The sequence below is a fragment of the Ambystoma mexicanum genome, chromosome 3p (genome assembly GCF_040938575.1).
Source record: "Ambystoma mexicanum isolate Mex_15411 chromosome 3p, UKY_AmexF1_1, whole genome shotgun sequence".
In the NCBI taxonomy this organism is placed as follows: domain Eukaryota; kingdom Metazoa; phylum Chordata; class Amphibia; order Caudata; family Ambystomatidae; genus Ambystoma; species Ambystoma mexicanum.
In genome coordinates this window covers 803,078,513-803,095,871 of record NC_090925.1, presented here as the reverse complement: position 1 = coordinate 803,095,871, position 17,359 = coordinate 803,078,513, and the positions used below count along the sequence as shown (strand labels likewise).

Below are 17,359 nucleotides of genomic sequence, written 5' to 3'. Positions count from 1 at the left end.
GCGGGCGTAGCGAGAAGTGAAGATTGGAGCTCCCAGCACGCTCCGGACTCGAGGCTGGCAGACTACATCTCCGACATGGAAGCGCGGACAGGTGTGGCGCCTGATATGGCACCCATTGAATGCGCCGCACAACACTCGGTTATTGCTTGCCTGCCCCGTTCCCAGCCCTAATCGTGTCACGCGCTGTAAAACTGAGTACAGGCGCACACAAAGACTGCAAGGCGAATGAGTGATTCTCATGGTGACATTGATCAATATTGGGAGCACACTGCAGAACAGTAGCGGATTGGAAATACACGGTGATGGCAACGTGTGGGGCGCATGCAGAGCACAACCGTGGACATTTCCGAATAGCATGCCTGGCAGGACGTTTGTTTAGACGGTAACATTCTAAAGCCCATTTCTGGACGATTAAGGGATCTAAACACTGAGTGGGCTGACCTCACCCGCTGGTGGTGGGCGGCCGGCCAGATCACAGGTTGGGCACAAAGGCCAGCAAGCGGAGGCTGCCCAGATGGACCATATACCAGGTCAAGCCCCTATCACGTGCAACCTGAGTACAGATCAGAGCAACCCATCAGCGGAACAGAGTGATCCCGCTCATGTGGGCACTCTGCGCGCACCTGGGAAAAACTCCACACTGGATACTGTTGAATCCCCAGCATACACACTCCTCCTGTGCAGTGAGACAGCATACCTGAAGACTCAGGGGGGACAACCCGGGCAAAATGACATCACATCTATAGTATACTTACTTGTTACTCTGATTGTGAGGGAGATCTGTTGTGTGAAGTTTGTGCATAAGCACCATCATAATCCTCAACACGGACCTTGTGAGGCAGGCTGACCTGAAGCCATGCAGTTCGGTAACTCGTAGCAGTGGTGTGTGTTCTTCAGCTATCCAGGCCAATCATCCTGAGTTTTGGCAGCAGCAGTTCACCTCGGTTGGCATGACCTCGCAACGATTGCAGATACACCAGGTGGAAACGTCTTCCATGCGACTAGGCCCAGGCGATTCATCTTCCCAACTATCGTCTGATGCCCCATTGTTTGCACATCTTTCTCTTTCCATTAGTTCCTCCTCGGAATACTCAGGCTCGTACTGTTAGGGCTGTATTGTTGCCATTTTACGACAAATATTTAAATAAAACGCAAGTAACAATTGAAATCAGTTCTGCTAGTGCAAGTACCTGTTCACCGGGTCTTCGTACTAGGAAGGTAGCTGAACAGGGCAGAAAATAGTCACGGGCGATCAAAACAAAATACAGTGAAACGACTGAAAAAGCAACTCCAATGGTGTCTGATCCGATAGGGTCAGTTTAGACTCGTTGAGGAAAGAGGCATCCTGGCATTTCCTTGGAGACATGCCAATAGCTTGCACACAGAATGTTGACACAAAACTTGCAGTGGCGTTGTGAAAAAGGCTGTACGAGCCTAGTGACAGCCTCCGGGACGGGCGATCTGTATTCTTGCCGCAAGGGCACTTTAACTTAGTGCGATGCAGCAACGGATAAGATTAGCACAAGATGGCTGCGCCCAACACGTTTTTGCATGTGTAAAAGTGAGGAAAACCAAGGTAAGACGCATAGGAAAAAACGTTAAGATCGATTACAGTATACTTAAAAATACAACCCTGAACGATCGGGCCAAAGATATTTCTGAGCGAACTTCCCCTTTAAGATAAGGCTAAATAGTTAGTGGTGCTCAGTCATTCGGGCCTGTAGACCATAACTTCAGAATAACAGTCACTGTAGTGCATTATGGTGTTCCCAATGGAACAGATACTTAAAGAAGCAGAGCCCTGCATTAGTTCATTTCCTACAAGCATGGTGGTCATTTTGACTCCTGTTTTTCTCCCCTTTACAAGGCTTTACAAGGGCAAAACAGGAACAAAAGTCGGACCTTGTCGTGCTATGCCCAACTAGAATTTACAGAAAGTAATGTTAAATAATCGTACATTGGCAATTTTTCAAATTTAAATGTTCAGAGATCCCGCTCAGGATCACAAGATTGAAATGAAATTATTACTCACACAGAGTTAGTACAATTTAAATAGATTGTTTTATAGCTGAATCTGCAGGCTTTTGCATAAAACAGTCAATACATATTACACATAAAAAAATATACAATAAAGTGTAGTATGCAGAAAGTGCAATCTGTGCATCCCCAAATGTAAAGGCCGATGTGGAGTGAATTCCGGAGTGCTTACCGAGTGCCGTTAGCAGGGTCTGCGGTACTCTGAAGGATTTCCCCTTTTCTATGCATGTGCAACTATATTATACCGGGATGTATACTAATCTGGACTTACTGAGAATATGGGACTTGGTACACCAATTACAGACCTAGAGTGACTTTAACCACCTATTGTATTATTCATTGCTTGCAGATGCAATGTGAATATTGGCTTTTGAACCAAGTTCCGCCCTCAAGCAAATAGGAAACAGCATATAACTTCCGGTTTATTCGCGGGCATTGTGGAGTGCTTGCCGAGTGCTGTTAGCTGACTCAGGGGCACGGTGGACCAGGGGTTGTAAGGCTTTACCTATAATATTGTATGCAACTAATGGGCTGTTGATATGAAATTATAGGGTAATGGATTCTCTCCACTTTTTTTGAAGTACAGTCAATTATAAGGCTGTATGCCATTTTGATAGATCGTAAACACCAAGCTCAACCGTGTTTAATTTACGGTCTTAAATATGAAAAAGAAAGGACAACTTCCCTCAGAAAAGATGGTCATATTGGTCGATTGGTATTCACTAAAAGGCGTGAGTTTGTCAGGGGCCTTAGCACTTCCTCTTCCACCCTCACCGCCTGAGCCATGTTTGGTGAAGGACGGCGAGGCATTGACAGTGGGGGAAGGAATAGAAGGTCAGAACAGTATCCTACAGAATTTTAACTCTTCACAATCATTATTCGTTGAAGAGTCAGACAATCTGCCACAGGAGGTTCAAAATCAGATTCTGGGCAAGAGCAATGCCGATTGTACTTTTAATAGTGAACAAAAAGTGAACCGTTTAGTAGCTCATTTTTAGACACTCCCCCAATATTAACGACGGGTGCAATTACTCTTCTCGCCATGGAAGAATCAGAGGAAGTGAATATTAGTCTCTCTTCGGTACAAAAACAAAGGTGTGTGCAGGAGGTGAGTGAAGGAACAATGCAAATACTTCTCTGCCATCAACAATTTACAGGAACATCAGCCCAATGAGTTAAAACACATGCCTCATATTTAAGAGATCTCCACCTCTTTCATTTCAATTGATAAATGGGGAAGAGAAAGTTGGTAAAGCCATTGATTGAGTAATGTTAGTGTCACTATGAACGTTGAGCAATTTGAATCATTAAAAAATGTTTCTGCTCGAGGAGATGAGAGTTTGGTCACTGTTTCGGAAGAACGGACTCTTGATGCAGCAATGAATAAAACAAAGAATAAAGGCAGCAATTAATAAAACAAAAAATAAACGGAAAACATTACTTGAATTAAGAATTTCCAAAAACACTTCACGCAATTAGTTGTGTTCTCTGGCTCTGTGCATTTGTATGACTTTCAGATAGATAATGAAACCAGTTTGCCATGTACAACTTTACAAGTTAATGAAGAAGCCAACTCTGTTGAGAAAGTTCTGGAATTGGATTAGGTGACTGGATGTGACCAAGATGAAATTTCGGATGTATGTGAAGTGATTGATGTTACTAGAAAAGGAGATAACTCTGTTCAGTCCAATACTAAGTTAGTGGACTCACTAAAGCAAAATAAGTGACACCAAAACAATATGACAATAGAGAACATTTCCTCAGAAACTATCCTGTATAACATTTACAACTGAAAATCTCCAATCAGAGGTCAACTAAGAATGGTCAAGTGGGTAAAAGAAAAGACGTGGCCATACCCCATTAATAGCATTTACTATTAGGAAATAATACATACAATTTGAAGGAAATAGTGGAGCAACAATGGGATCTTAATATCGATTGAAACTATTCGGAGGTTAATTAATAAAGCGAGCTCCTCTAGAGAAGAGGGCCCAAATCAATTAATGAATGCTCTATTAAAACAAAATGTTGACCTTTGGTGTAGAGCTTTGTATGACATGCATTACTTACCATAAAAGCATTTCTGATGGTTGTATCTGCTTAGATTCACATGCTGTGCATATGGTCTGACATCCAGTGGTAACCGCAGAGTATTGCATCTTGTCTTTCGAGAATTGAAAGGGGACGTCGACATGGGCATGCCTGTAACACTATCCCAACATGACGTGTAGTGTACCCAAGATCCTTCACGCGTTCAGGTCCCTCCGATTGTATTTCTGCCAAGATGGAGCCTTATGACTATCGGGAGTACAGAAAAGAGCGAAAATGGTAAGACGTCCATGTTTCTTCCATCCGAGCAGGGAGGACGGGAAGGCGCATGTGAATCTAAGCCGATACAATCAGCAGAAATGCTTTTACGGTAAGTAATGCATGTCTTCTGATGTTTGTTAATCTGCTTAAAATCACATGCTGTGCATAGACTAGCGAGCAGTATCCGGAGCTGGAGGTCGGTTGTGAGAAGGAACAGTAGTGAAAAGATGTCTTGGTACTGCCTGTCCCAACTAAAAATCAGACCTAGAATGAGTGTCTAGGCAAAAGTGTTTTGTAAAGGTGTGTACAGAACTCCAGGTTGCCGCTTTGCAAATGGACTCAAGGGGGAACATTTACAATGAATGCTATGGATGCCCCAGTGCCTCAAGTGGAATGTGCTCTAGGCTTGAAGGGCAGCTCTCTCTTAGCAAGAGTGTAGCAGAGAGTAATGGATTTGACAATCCATCTAGATACAGTGGAGTTGGAGCCTGCGACTCCTCTTCCCGCTGCCACCTAAACGAAAAAAACTGATCCGTTTTTCTAAGTGGTCGAGTTCTTTCCATGTAGAACATGACGGCTCTGCATACATCCAGTGTGTGCAGGGTTTTCTCCCAGGCTTGAAGGATTTGGAAAGAACGTTGGTAGTTCTATTGACTGGTTCACATGGAACTTTGAAATGAATTTAGTTGCAAATGTAGGTGAGTGCGCCGAACCACCTAGTCTTTGTGAACTGTTACGAAGGGATCTAGGATCGAGAGCGCTTTTAGTTCGCTTACCCTCCTGATGGAGGGAATAACTATTAAAAAAGCAGTCTTAAGGGTGAGGTCTTTAAGACTTGCCTTGTGCATGGGCTTGAAGAGAGCCCCCATAAGCCTAGTCAACACCACGTTTTTGTCCCATCCGGGAGCTGAGTTAGAAATGGGAGGGTGAATTCTCTTCACTCCCTCCATGAAAGCTTTAATAACTGGTATCTTCCACTATGCCACTTTCTGTTGTGATGTAGTGTAGGCTGAAAGTGCAGCTAAGTGCACCTTTATGGAGTTGAAGACCAGGCCTGAGTAATGTGTGTGGGAGAGCAGTTAATCGGGTTAATGCTCTTTGAGTTGCACCAGATGACAAACAGTTTCCATTTACTGGAATAGCAGCATCTGGTGTTCAGCTTTATTGCTTCTCCGAGGAGTTGCAGGTGTCCAACTCTATAACCTCAGGAGTCAGGCCGCTAAGTTCAATGTCTGCGGGAATGGATGAAGCGACTCCCCTCTGTCTTGCAACAACATGTTGTACTGGCAAGGCAGATGAGCGAACCAGGTTTGGCGGGCCCACATGGGGGCCACCAGTATCATTGTGACTGGTTCCTGGTGCATCTTGTGTACAATTTTGTTGAGAAGGGGAGTCGGGGAAGGGTAGACGAATTTCCCTGACCATGTTATCCAGAGTCCGTTCTCCTTGGAGTGGTTCTGGGGGTACCTGGAAGCAAAATCTTGGCAGAGCGTTCTCCAGAGTTGCGAACAGATCTATTTCTGGGAAGACCCATTCTGCAAAAACGTTGGAGACGATGTCTCTGTAATCGCCATTCGTACTCCCTGGGCAACGGAAAGTCTCTGCTGACTACGTCTGCCAGAAGATTGAGTTCCCCTGGAACATGTTGTGATAACAGGAACATGTTGTGTTTGAGAGCCCACTTCCAAATGTTCTGGGACAGTTTGGACAGCCCTGGAGAATGAGTGCCCCCTTGTTTGATCAGATAGTACATGGCCACGGTGCTGTCTGTGAGGATCAGGATTGACTTACCCGGCAGTTGTGTCTGGAAAGGTTTTAGTGCTTTGAACACTGCCAACAGTTCCAACAGGTTTATATGGTTGGATGCGATGTCTGACAACCAAACTCTGTGCGCTGTTTGTTGAAACAGGTGAGCTCTCCGCCCTGTAAGAGACGCGTCTGAGGTTAGAGTGGCTTCCACTGTGGGGGTATTAAAGGATTTCCCTTTCAAGAGGTTTTCCCTTGACCACTACTGCAGCGAGAGAACGAGGGCCGGCGAGACGACTGTTGAGCCACTCTTGCATTGGGCGCATGCAAGTAGATTCAGGACGCCATCATTCCTAGCAGTCGCATAGTCTTGCGTACAGTCACCTCTCGACTGCCTACATACCAAGGGATCTGAAACATGTTTTGGACCCTCTCGTTGGAGGGGAAGACTAGGCCGTCCTTTGTTCGAATTAGAGCCACTAGGAACTGTTTGACCTGACTGGGGTCTAGACTGGATTATTTCTTGTTGATAGAGAATCCCAGACTGAATAAAAATCGATCGTCTTTTTGGGTATTTGACAGACATGTTTCGTAAGAGTCCCTCGTTATGAGCCAGTCGTTGAGGTAAGGATAGACCGGGATGGATTGCCTGCGCAGATGAGCTGCTGCCACCGCTAGTACCTTTGTAAATACCCTTGGTGCAGATGCTATGCAGAAGGGTAGTACTTCGAACTGATAATGTTTGTCCTGTATCATAAATTAGGTATTTTCGGTGCACTGGCAACATTGAAATATGAAATTATGCATCTTTCATGTCCAGTGTTGCCATGCCATCTCCCTGTGATAGCAGTGGAATTACTTCCTGTAGTGTGACCATGCAGAACCTTTGTGGCTTTACAAACTTTTTCGCTGGGCGCAGATCTAAAACAGGGCGCATGGTTTGATCCTTTTCGGGTACAAGGAAGTGCACTGAATAAATACCTTCTTTTACCTGTGATGGAGGTACGACTTCTATGGATCCTTTCTCCTGTAGTGTCTCTGCTTCCTCCAGAAGAATGCGAAGATGGTCTAGTGTCAGTCGTCTTGCTTGCGCAGGTCTGAATGTTGGGGACTGGTTGAACTCTATACAGTACCTGTGGGCCACGGTCTTTAGAATCCACTGGTCTGTAGTTATTCCCTCCCATGCCTAAAGACACTATGTTGCCGGCCCGAGACCGGGGAGGGATGGGAGGGGACCAGAATCTTCGGGTCATTTCGAACATGAGGCTGGGGAGCCTCTGGGGGTAGAGTTCCGGCCTCTTCCTCTGCCACAGCGTTGACCTATTTGGGGATACGGGGTGGTGTATCTGCTATTTCCCTGTGTAGAATTCCAATTGTTTCCCGATGAGTATTGTTGAGGGAAGCATTGGCCACGAAAAAGCCGCCTGGTCCCTGGATCCTCTTCTTGTAGAGGGTCTTTGTGTAATCTGGTCCAGTGTCTTTAAGGTGTCCTGTTCCTTTTTTGCAGTTTCGAGTGCCCCATCGACCGCTTTCCCAAACAGGTTGGATTCTTCCACATGTTTATTAGTGACGCTTGCGTCTCTGGCTTGAATCCAGAGTTCCGTAGCCACGCATGTCTTTTCAGGAGTGTGGTTCACCTGTATGCCTTCAGTGACAGTGGTGAGGAGGCAAGTACGTAGGGATTCGGGAACCTCCTATATACCTTCTTATAGTAAAGCCCACTGGGCATCGGCGTAGCTGGCCAACAAGGTATTGTTGTTGGCAATGTGCATTGAGAACATTGCTGCAACCGTGTTCCTTTTCCCAAGGGTGTAAAGTCGTTTACCTTCCTTATCAGGGGGTGCCTCGCCAGTTAACAAAGGGACCCCTGCCCGCTTTCTTGTAGTAGTCACCACCAGGGAGTCTGAGGTGGAATGTTACGTTATGTAGATTTTTAAAGCGCAGCGTAAGGCAAAGGCATCTTGGCGTTAGGGGTAGCAGGTGAGAAAGAAGATTCTTAGCGTACTAGAAGAGAAGAGTCTTCCATGCTACTGCTAATCTGGCCTTCAGACGTGCTCTGAGAAACGAAGGGAGTTCGTTCCATGCTTTGGCTGCGGCCTCCCGTTCGAGTGCGTTTGACGCGAGGAACCAGAAGGAATAGCGCAGTCTGGGAGCGCAGAGGGCAATTACGCACATAGTGGATGAACTTCTCCTGCAAATATTCAGCTCCAGCCTTATAGAAGGCCCGGTGAACAAGGCACAGATTTAAATAAAATCCGTTGTTCAATAGGGAGCCAGCATAACTGTCGCAGGAGGGGGGCCATATGCGAGCGTGCTGGCGGGTGCAATATTGCGCGAGAAGCAGCATTTTTGAGCATTTCGATCCAATTGAGCAGGTAGTGTGGTTGGCCAAATAACAGCGAGTTACAATAATCCACTGTACTAAGAACCAGTGCTCCAACCACTGGGGCATGAAAATGGCCTGGGGTGAAAGGTAGAAGCTTTCTCAAAGTCTGCAGTTTGAAATGGCCGGCTTTGCAGATAGCGCCCACTTGCTCAGTCATCAGAGAAGATGAGAACTTAATTCCCAGATTTCTCACCATAAGAAAAGGGAGGGGGAAAGGGCCCAGAGACGTGGGCCAGAAGTCCAGAGTTCAGTAGTTAAGGGGGGTGTTAGTGCCTACCACCAGGACTTGTTTTACTGCCATTAAGCTTCAGAGAGTTGGTAGCCATCCATGCACCTAAATCTTCAAGACAGTTCCTAAAACGGGCTGCAATGTCGGACCGAGAGAGATCCATATGTACCAAAATCTGCACGTCATCTGCGTAGGAATAAAATCGAAAACCGTGAGATAGAATGAGAAGGAGCAGTGGACGGATGTAAATATTAAAAAGAATGATTGAGGAATGACCTCTGATATACAGAGAGTGATGGAGAAGGGCGAAAGTTTCTATTCGTGGGTTGACACCTCGTGAGAAGAGGTGTTAATAAGGAGGGCGCCAGACGTTTTTTAATTGAATTGAGGAGGGGAATGGCCTGGCTGGCCGGTGTTTTCTCCTTAAGGATGTCCTCCACGAAGTCAGCTTCGGGGTCCGCCTCATCCGTAGCAATTTTAAAGTGATCAGCTGCTTTACGTAACATTACGTTAAAAGTCAATTGGTCATCCACTGGCGATGGTTGTTGCCTAGTGGGAGTGGACTGGGGTGAGTCTAGAGACAGGACATCAGGGTCTTGATGATCTAGGGATTGCCATGGTTGCAGTCACCCACATCTGGGTTCTCTTCCCAGCCCTCTATGGGCTCATGCATGTCCTCAGGGCTGATGAATTCCTCATCCTGGGTCTCAGAATGAATGTCATCCTCTGTTAGGTCGTAATTGTATATATCCTCTAAAGAGGGGTCAAAAAGTCTTGGAAACGTAACTTTGGGGTCCACAGGGCTCATTCCTTGGCCTCCCTGGTGTGGGTTAAAAAAAAAAAAAAAAAAAAAAAAAAACCTGTCCAGCCTTTCCATGCAGTGCTCAAACTTCTCTAATCCAAACCGAGGACCTAGAATGGTCTGGAGGTGGAAAAAAGGTCTTGGGAGTGTTCATCCGTCGAAAAGCATTGAGATTTGCGCCTCATCGTTGAGAATAGTCCTTCATCCTCAGAGAGCTCCTCCTGAAGTATTGACAGGTGAGACGTCTCTGTGCTTCTCCTTCGACTTATGGGTGGGTTTCGGTACCCTCCCCTTCCCCATGCCATCCTTGGACCTCGACTGATCATTGGGCCTTGCCATGGGCCTCGGTGCATCCCCGGCCTGCCGCTTCTGAGAATCGGCGGCGACAATCCTGGCTAAGCTGCCAGCGACGTCCTCCGCAGTGGGGAGGCGCGTAGCTTCAGCCTGCGATTGTGAGGGGTCCTCTTCGCCGGTGTCGGGCCTTGTCCTCAACGGCTGTCTTTTTCGGCAGTGCCGGGGCCTCGTCTTCTGCGATCGCCATCTTTGGCGGAACCGGAATCCTATCGTCGCAGGACGCCTTCTTGCGATGCGTCTTGGCGGAACCTAATATATTGGGGGTAGTGCCCTTTGTGTTCGATAGACGCAAATGCGGCTGCGGGAGAGATGCCGATCCCGACGGTCTGCGGGTGCCACCGGAGCATCCGGTGTACCGTTGGCGCTGAAGTCTTCTTCGACCTGGCCGAAGATTGACTTGGGTTCTGCGCTTTGTGCTGTGTACATGTTCGTCTTTGCCGCCGGGGTGTGACTTCTCCATAGCAGTGCATAAAACGTGCTTAGCGGTGCCAGGGACAGAATGCAGAAAGCGAACATTCCGCCAAAAGGTCAACAGCCTCCGGTTTGGAGGTATGATAGTCACTCTTCCCGTCATATTCGGTGGCTGCAGCAGCAGGAGAACATTCGGTCTTCAACATACCATAGGCCGCCCACCGCTTCACTCTACGCACCTTTAATGTTTTAGGACGGAGGAGTTTACAAGCCACGCATCCTTTTGTACTCGAGGGGCAAGCACCAGTTGCACCGTCTGTGCCTATCTTTCCAAGGTAATTTGCTCCTACAATTAGGGCAAAACCTAAATGGAGTCCTCTCCATAGCTGAGGATGGGACGACGGTGAATATTCTAAGCATGTGAATCCATGAAAGATCCAATGCTGGAGAACGAGGAAGGCAAGGGAAATGCATTCTCAATTTGTATAGAAACGTCCACCCTGACCCCACTCTCCCTACTCTATAGGCCGGCGGAAAACCCAACTTCGTGGTCCGCAGCGCTGACTGGATCACCGTCCGTCGAGTTCTTGAAGGTCTTCGGCGGAGGTCTGTAACCGCCATCGAAATAAGAGACGGCTAGTGTGATCTGGATATTTTATATAATTATTCGACCAAAGGTCGACGGGACAACAAGCAAAGTCTTTGACGAGCTCCGCATTCAAGGCGACCCAGTATGCTGGGCGGAAAAAAACTATCTGAGGGACCTCGACACGTGAGGGATCTTGGGTACACTACACGTCACGTAGGGATAGTGTTACAAGCACGCCCATGTCAACGTCCCCTTTCGATTCTCGAGAGACAAGATGCAATACTCTGCGGTTACCATCGGATGTCAGACCTTATGCACAGCAAGTGATTCTAAGCAGATTAACAAACATCAGAAGTACTGTTTACAGATATTTTGGTTTCATTGGATATGCCTGAAAGCTGCAAGGCCTCACATGTTATACCAATCTATATAAAAGGACTGAGGAACAATCCAGCAAATTAGAGACCCATAGCAATCATGGACGCGGATTCTAAGATCTTTGCATCAATAGTATTGGAGCACATTGAAGTTTGGTGCTCTTACCATAATATTTTGGACTATCATCAAATTGGATTCAGGAAGTCCATGGGGGCTGATTGCGTTGAGCTCTTGCCGTCTAGCCTGCAAAGATTGGTGTGGGAAACAAACTCCAATCCAATCCAATCTTTGTGGCGGCCATGGACCTATCCATGGCTTTTGACTGTGTGCGAAAATTAGGTAAGTTAGGCATGCCAAGGTGTTTGGCTAAGCCTTTTGATCCATCTACACGAAGATAGTCAGATTCAGGTGAGGATTAATTTGGACTGTCTTTTAACCAGTCCTATTTGCTCTGCCAATGGGCTAAGACAAGGATGCATGCTGGCACCTACTTTATTTTGTATGTGACAGGTGTTGGTACAACTCTTTTGAATACTTGTTTTTTATTGCCAAAAACTGGGGGTTTTAAAAATTGCCTGGAATGCTCATGCAGACGATTTTGTGTTATTTGATCATATCCCCATCGGTCTGCAAAGACTAAATGATGCATTTAACCAATATAGGTTTTCAAACAAATTAAAAATAAATCCCTCTAAAACTCAATCTTAACTGTCAAACTACAAGCTATCAAGCCACATGGTACCTTGATCATACAAAACTTGAAATAAAATCAAATATGATGTATCTAGGCTGATTATTGCATATCCTATGAAATCTTTGTCTAGGAATTACTTGAGGGAAAAGGCCACAAAACTTGCAATTCAATTGAGATATGTACTCAAGAGGTATGGCAAGTTTTCCATTATACCGACAGTCAGATATTATATTGCAAAGGTGCTGCATAGATTATGTTATGGTTGGAGTTTTCCCTCATGGATTGAGTTCGATTATTATGAGGCTTTGATCTGGCGCTCCATCTTGTATCGTATACCTAAATGTGTGACATATGCAGCTATGCGCTATGAATTAGGCCTACAGTCAATTCAGAGCATCATATGGAGGAGACTAAATTTAATGAGGAAATGACATGTCAATTCTGAACGCACTCATTTATTGAGTAATGAGGCTAAAGTAGGCAACTTGAAAGGTGGATTTGTTCAGGATTTCCATGAGAGTTTGCAGATTTTATGTACAGCGGGAATGTTTTGGGAATTCATCTTGGCGAATCCCCTAAAGGTTAAGAAAATCTTACAACTTAGAGACTGGGCTAATACTGTAGAAATGGTTTTAAGTACCCGTCTATATGTACAGGCTGTTTCCAGCCACAAAGAGCCAGGTACGATGGCACCATATTAGAAAGGTTTCCCAAATAAAGGCTTGAGAAACTATTTTATGCGTTTTAGATTCAATGTTTTAACAAATAAAATGTTAAGTATTCAAGGAGTTTCTGGTGAAATAAAAGCATGCTGCAGGCACTGTAAAAATAATGCATTGGAAATGCTATCGCACTTCCTGCTTTTCTGCACCGTTATGAGAAATCAAAGAATATAGTATTTAGTACATTTGACTCCGATACTGAATGGGTTCCGTTGGATCTGCTTTGGATGAATATCATGCATGGCAAATCTTTCATTCATTTTAATGATATTGAAGTTTTTAAAAACGTGTTTGTAAAATTTGCTACGAGTAGTTCTTGAAATGTTTACTTTGCTATTGTAATGATGTTATGTAACAAATTTGTTTTGTGTTGCATTATATAGTGCATCTTTTGTAGAGGTTTTTATAAACCACAATAAAAAACTAAAATGTAAAAGCCCAATGTGCAACAGATGCCGTCACCTCCTAAACAATGAGGACCGGAGTCTCCAAATTGATTCACAACCTAAAACCTCAACAAAACAAAGACACATATTGGATTATAGCGCATTTTTTGCAGAATATTCTACACATAAATAATAATGAAGATCCCACAATGAAGGGTCAGTCAAGTAGCTGCGGGAAAGACACTAAATATTACAATATTCAAACCAACCTCCTCATTGTATTCCAGAAAGATAATTAACCAGATGGTGGTGGCACTCTGGTGATTCCCCTACATGCACTCCCGCTGCACCTAAACAAAAGTTCTCAAATGAAGTCACTTCCCGTATGTCTCGCCTCTCACCAACTAGTTCATGGAACATTGGGGACTTCCCGATATGCATGCAGATCTGTCAAGTCTTTCAGTAGGTGTTAGAAGAATTGGGGTAAGGAAAGCTCTAGGGTGCCTTGCTTGATCCTGTACATCAATGTCACAGTGCAATCTACATTGAGAGGCCATCAAGCTTACCAATTAACCCTTACCTGGGCTGATGGCAGACCTAAATTCTCTCCATATGGTGTATTCAATTGGACCTCTTGATGTTTGCTGGTAAAGGTTTTCAGATATACCTGGAACTGGAATACATCTTGTATGTTGCTCAGTGCACCTACAGAGAAAGGTCGAGGAAGGTAGGGAAAGTCCGTTTTAATAGCTGACTTCACATAGGTAAGGGAACTAAATAGTTAATGTAATTTTCTTTTACTTACTGGTCTAAACAGGATTTAATGCCCTGTAGAGGAAAGAACATAGTAATTTAGCATAATATTCTGCCTTTAAAAGGTCTTTAGTAGAATAAAGTACAGGTAACAGGCATTTCGGGTATAATGCTAGAACCATCATCCAGTCACATTTTACCAAACTATTCAGAACATCGCTGAAGAGCACACAAACATTCTTTGCATAGCAGAAGAAAAATAAAAAAAAATTCTACACATGATCCCCAAATGCTCTGCCGACATGATCCAACATCTCTGTTGTAGCCATTTTGACAGGTCAGTGGTCATCACACTTCAGTCCATTAATCACATTCAATGCTTTCCATACAGAAGTAATACGGGTGGATGTTGGGGGGGGGGGGGGGTACTGTATACAGGAAAGGTTCAATTATAAAAGACATTAGGACATTTAAACGGTTTATGCAGCCCCCCCAACCCCACACATTTTGTCTAAAAGGAGACAGCCACTAAATAGGGATTACCACACAAGGAGAATTGCACAGGTTAACGAGCAGGTCATTCAAAACCTATGAAAACCAGGTCAGTCCTCATTTGAGAAGGTGAAATCCCAGTCTTAGTGCAGGATTTCAGATTTAGACGGATGTCAATGCAAAACCAAACATAGGGGCCCTCTTCAGATTGGCTTTATGTTAAAAAATCATGTGTATAATTTAGCATCTTTGCTGTAATTCTAGTCACTCTCGCATGGCAGGTATAAGACTCAATTAGGGAACCTGTTTCAGGGAAAATTTACCACATTATGAGAATTAACTAAATGTTAACAAATGCCAATGAGCAAAGGCCTGGCACGTGGAAATTCATTCTTCAAGTTAGTTTAATGCAAGACATTAAAACTGGTGCTAGCTAGGCTGCCTTCTATACGAAGACTAGGCTCACTGATAGGGTCTGCAACTGCACCTACACACTAATGAGAAAGCAAACAAGCACCAATTAACTTTAAAACATGTCAAGATTACAATTGCCCATTCATGTGTCCAAAGGACATATTTCACCTGGGAAATCGAAAAAATATTTGGTAAATAAGGGAACCAAAGAAAAGGGCGATCTAGTGAATAGCCCAATATCGAGCCAATCTTTCAACTCCAAAGTAAGCAATGTGGCTCCTTACATTTCCACTTTATTTTGGCAAAATGGAATATACAACTAGTTGGAGCATTTCAACAATTGAAGCAGCAAAATTTGTCAAAAATCACTGTCAATTGGGGAACAAAATGCAGAGTGTTCTGATTGGAAAGATTGCCACTTATCCACCAGGATACCATTCTCTTACCTAGCGTGGAGAGAATGTGGACCTGTGTATGCAATGACTGGGTGGTGGAGAGCAGTGATCTGCCTATTAGGGACAGATCTGCAAGCAGAGATGTGACTAGTGTCAACGCCTGTGTGGGGATTGGAGGGAAACCAGAGTTTGGAACGGTCTGCAAAGAGGTGTTGGAATGTCTAGGTATGCATGAGTGGCTAATGGAGGATGGGGATGTGTGTGGGACTAGAAGAAGGGATGCAGGATGGGGTATGATGTTGGCTGTATGACAGCAGACGGAAAGGGGCAAGATCTGTGAAACGGTTTGGCTATGAAGATGTGCAAGTCAGGCTGTTGGATGGTGGATGTGCATATAGAGAGGAAGGGTGGCATGGATGATATCAAAGCAATAGAATACCCAAGCCATCCGATTAATGGGTATTAATTCTGGTTGATATCTTTAACACTAATCGAGTCAAATGGTATATACTGATGATACTGAAAACTATCAATATTGCTAATTTTCTGCCTGCTCCCCTCTCGAGAATCTATTTCTCCAGCTTTAGCTTTGCTGGCTTCCTTCTCACTTGTTTGCCCTTTAATTTCCTTTGCCTAGTCTTTAAATCTCTCCATAATTTCTCCTCCATCTTTACTCACCCATATCGTTTTAATCTAAGCATTCTTTACACTTCAAATCCTTGTTTCTTCTTACTGTGCCTTGTCCACCCTGTACTTAATCTCGTTTTTGACCCCTTTGTCTGCTGGCACATCTTCACTGGAATACTTCATTCCATTTCTTACCCCATGTTCTGCTCTCGTCTTAAAGGAATAGTTCACTCTAAAACTGTATTGGCTCAAAAGATGGGCCATGATCAAAAATATATATAAAAAATATTTTAAGAAAGTTCCCATTTAAACTTTTGAGCAAATGAGGCTCAAAGTCGCACATTTCAAGCACTAGGAGGCATCAATTTTGTGAAATGGATGAGCCTCCTGTGCTTGTGTTAATCTCTGCCCTTGCGGCACTAATGAAGCAAAAGCCAGCCAGCTGTACTAGCAAAAGCTACCAGCATGTGGCTTTTGCTTCATTATTGCCGTAGAGCAGAGATTAACAGTGCTTTTAATTTCATTCTTTTCTTCAAAACACTGCAAAATAAATGCTGCAGTTTTCTCTCTAACTTGGAAAGAAAAACTGCAGCATTTATAACGTATTTATGTTTGCAGTGGCTTCAGCTTTGAGTCTCCTCGACCCGGGGGAGCCCAGGAGACTCAAAGCTGAAGCCACCGCAAACAAATACAACGTTGTTGTATTTATAAATGCTATGTTTTTCTTTCTACGTTTCCCGGGCTCCTCCTAGATGGAGGAGCCCGGGAAACGTAGAAAGAAAACCACAGCATTTACAAAATACAAGGTATTTCTGACGGCGGCGGCGGCTTTCGCCTCGAGTCTCCTGGGCTCTGCATCAGAACTACAACTTTGTATTGATGATTTCCGTGGTTTTCTAACCACGGCAATAATTGCTGCGCCTTTGCCTTTTGCCTTTCATTTTATGTTTTCTGTGCTCCCCTTGGCTTGGTGATTACCGAAAACGTAAAATGAAAGCAAAGCCAGCCTCCTCCATGTTCAGCTCTGCTCTGGCTGCAGTAAGCAAAAGCTCCCGGTACAGGGCTTTTGCTGCTTGTTTAGTGCCACAAGGGCAGAGCTGAACATGAACAGAGGAGGCTATCTGAAATGGATGCTCCCATGTAAAGCCTTGTTTGCTCAAAACTTTACATAGGAACTTTCTTTAAAAAGATGTTTAATGTAGGTTTTTGATAATTGCCCATCTTTTGGGACAATACAATTTTAGAGTGAACTATTCCTTTAAGGACCATAGTCTTCCTTCCCCAATTTTACCATATGTTTATGCATTTTTGTACCGTTTTGCGCAAAACGCTGTATACATGCAAATAAAATACAAATGCTTGACACTGAAGCAAAACTGAAAGCCTACCTCCCTGCCTCAGAGTTATCCTCTCAAAGTACCTCATACCTGCCTTTGTTCGAACATTTTCCCTTGCCGCTAAACTGCTTCCGTCTCCACTCTAGCACTTCATCCATCATGGTCACATAGCTGCCCGTACCACCTACCTGCACTTAAAAATGTCTAATGAGGACTGCCCTTAATGTATGCAAGTCCACCTATGTATTGTCCCCGGTGACTTCTTCCATTTATTCCCACCACAACCTGGTCAGAATA

The 17,359-nt window shown here is 44.5% G+C and overlaps 1 protein-coding gene across 1 annotated transcript in view; it reads right to left on the bottom strand.

Annotated features, from left to right (window-relative positions):
• The window catches only part of LOC138579614 (zinc-binding protein A33-like), a 307,674-nt gene that overhangs the window by 60,608 nt on the left and 229,707 nt on the right, over positions 1-17,359 (bottom strand). The window contains exons 5-6 of the mRNA XM_069649876.1: positions 13,850-13,872; positions 13,625-13,749 (exon numbers count right to left, since the gene is read on the bottom strand). Of these exons, the coding sequence (XP_069505977.1) occupies positions 13,625-13,749; positions 13,850-13,872 (148 nt within the window). The remainder of the gene's footprint in view (positions 1-13,624; positions 13,750-13,849; positions 13,873-17,359) is intronic.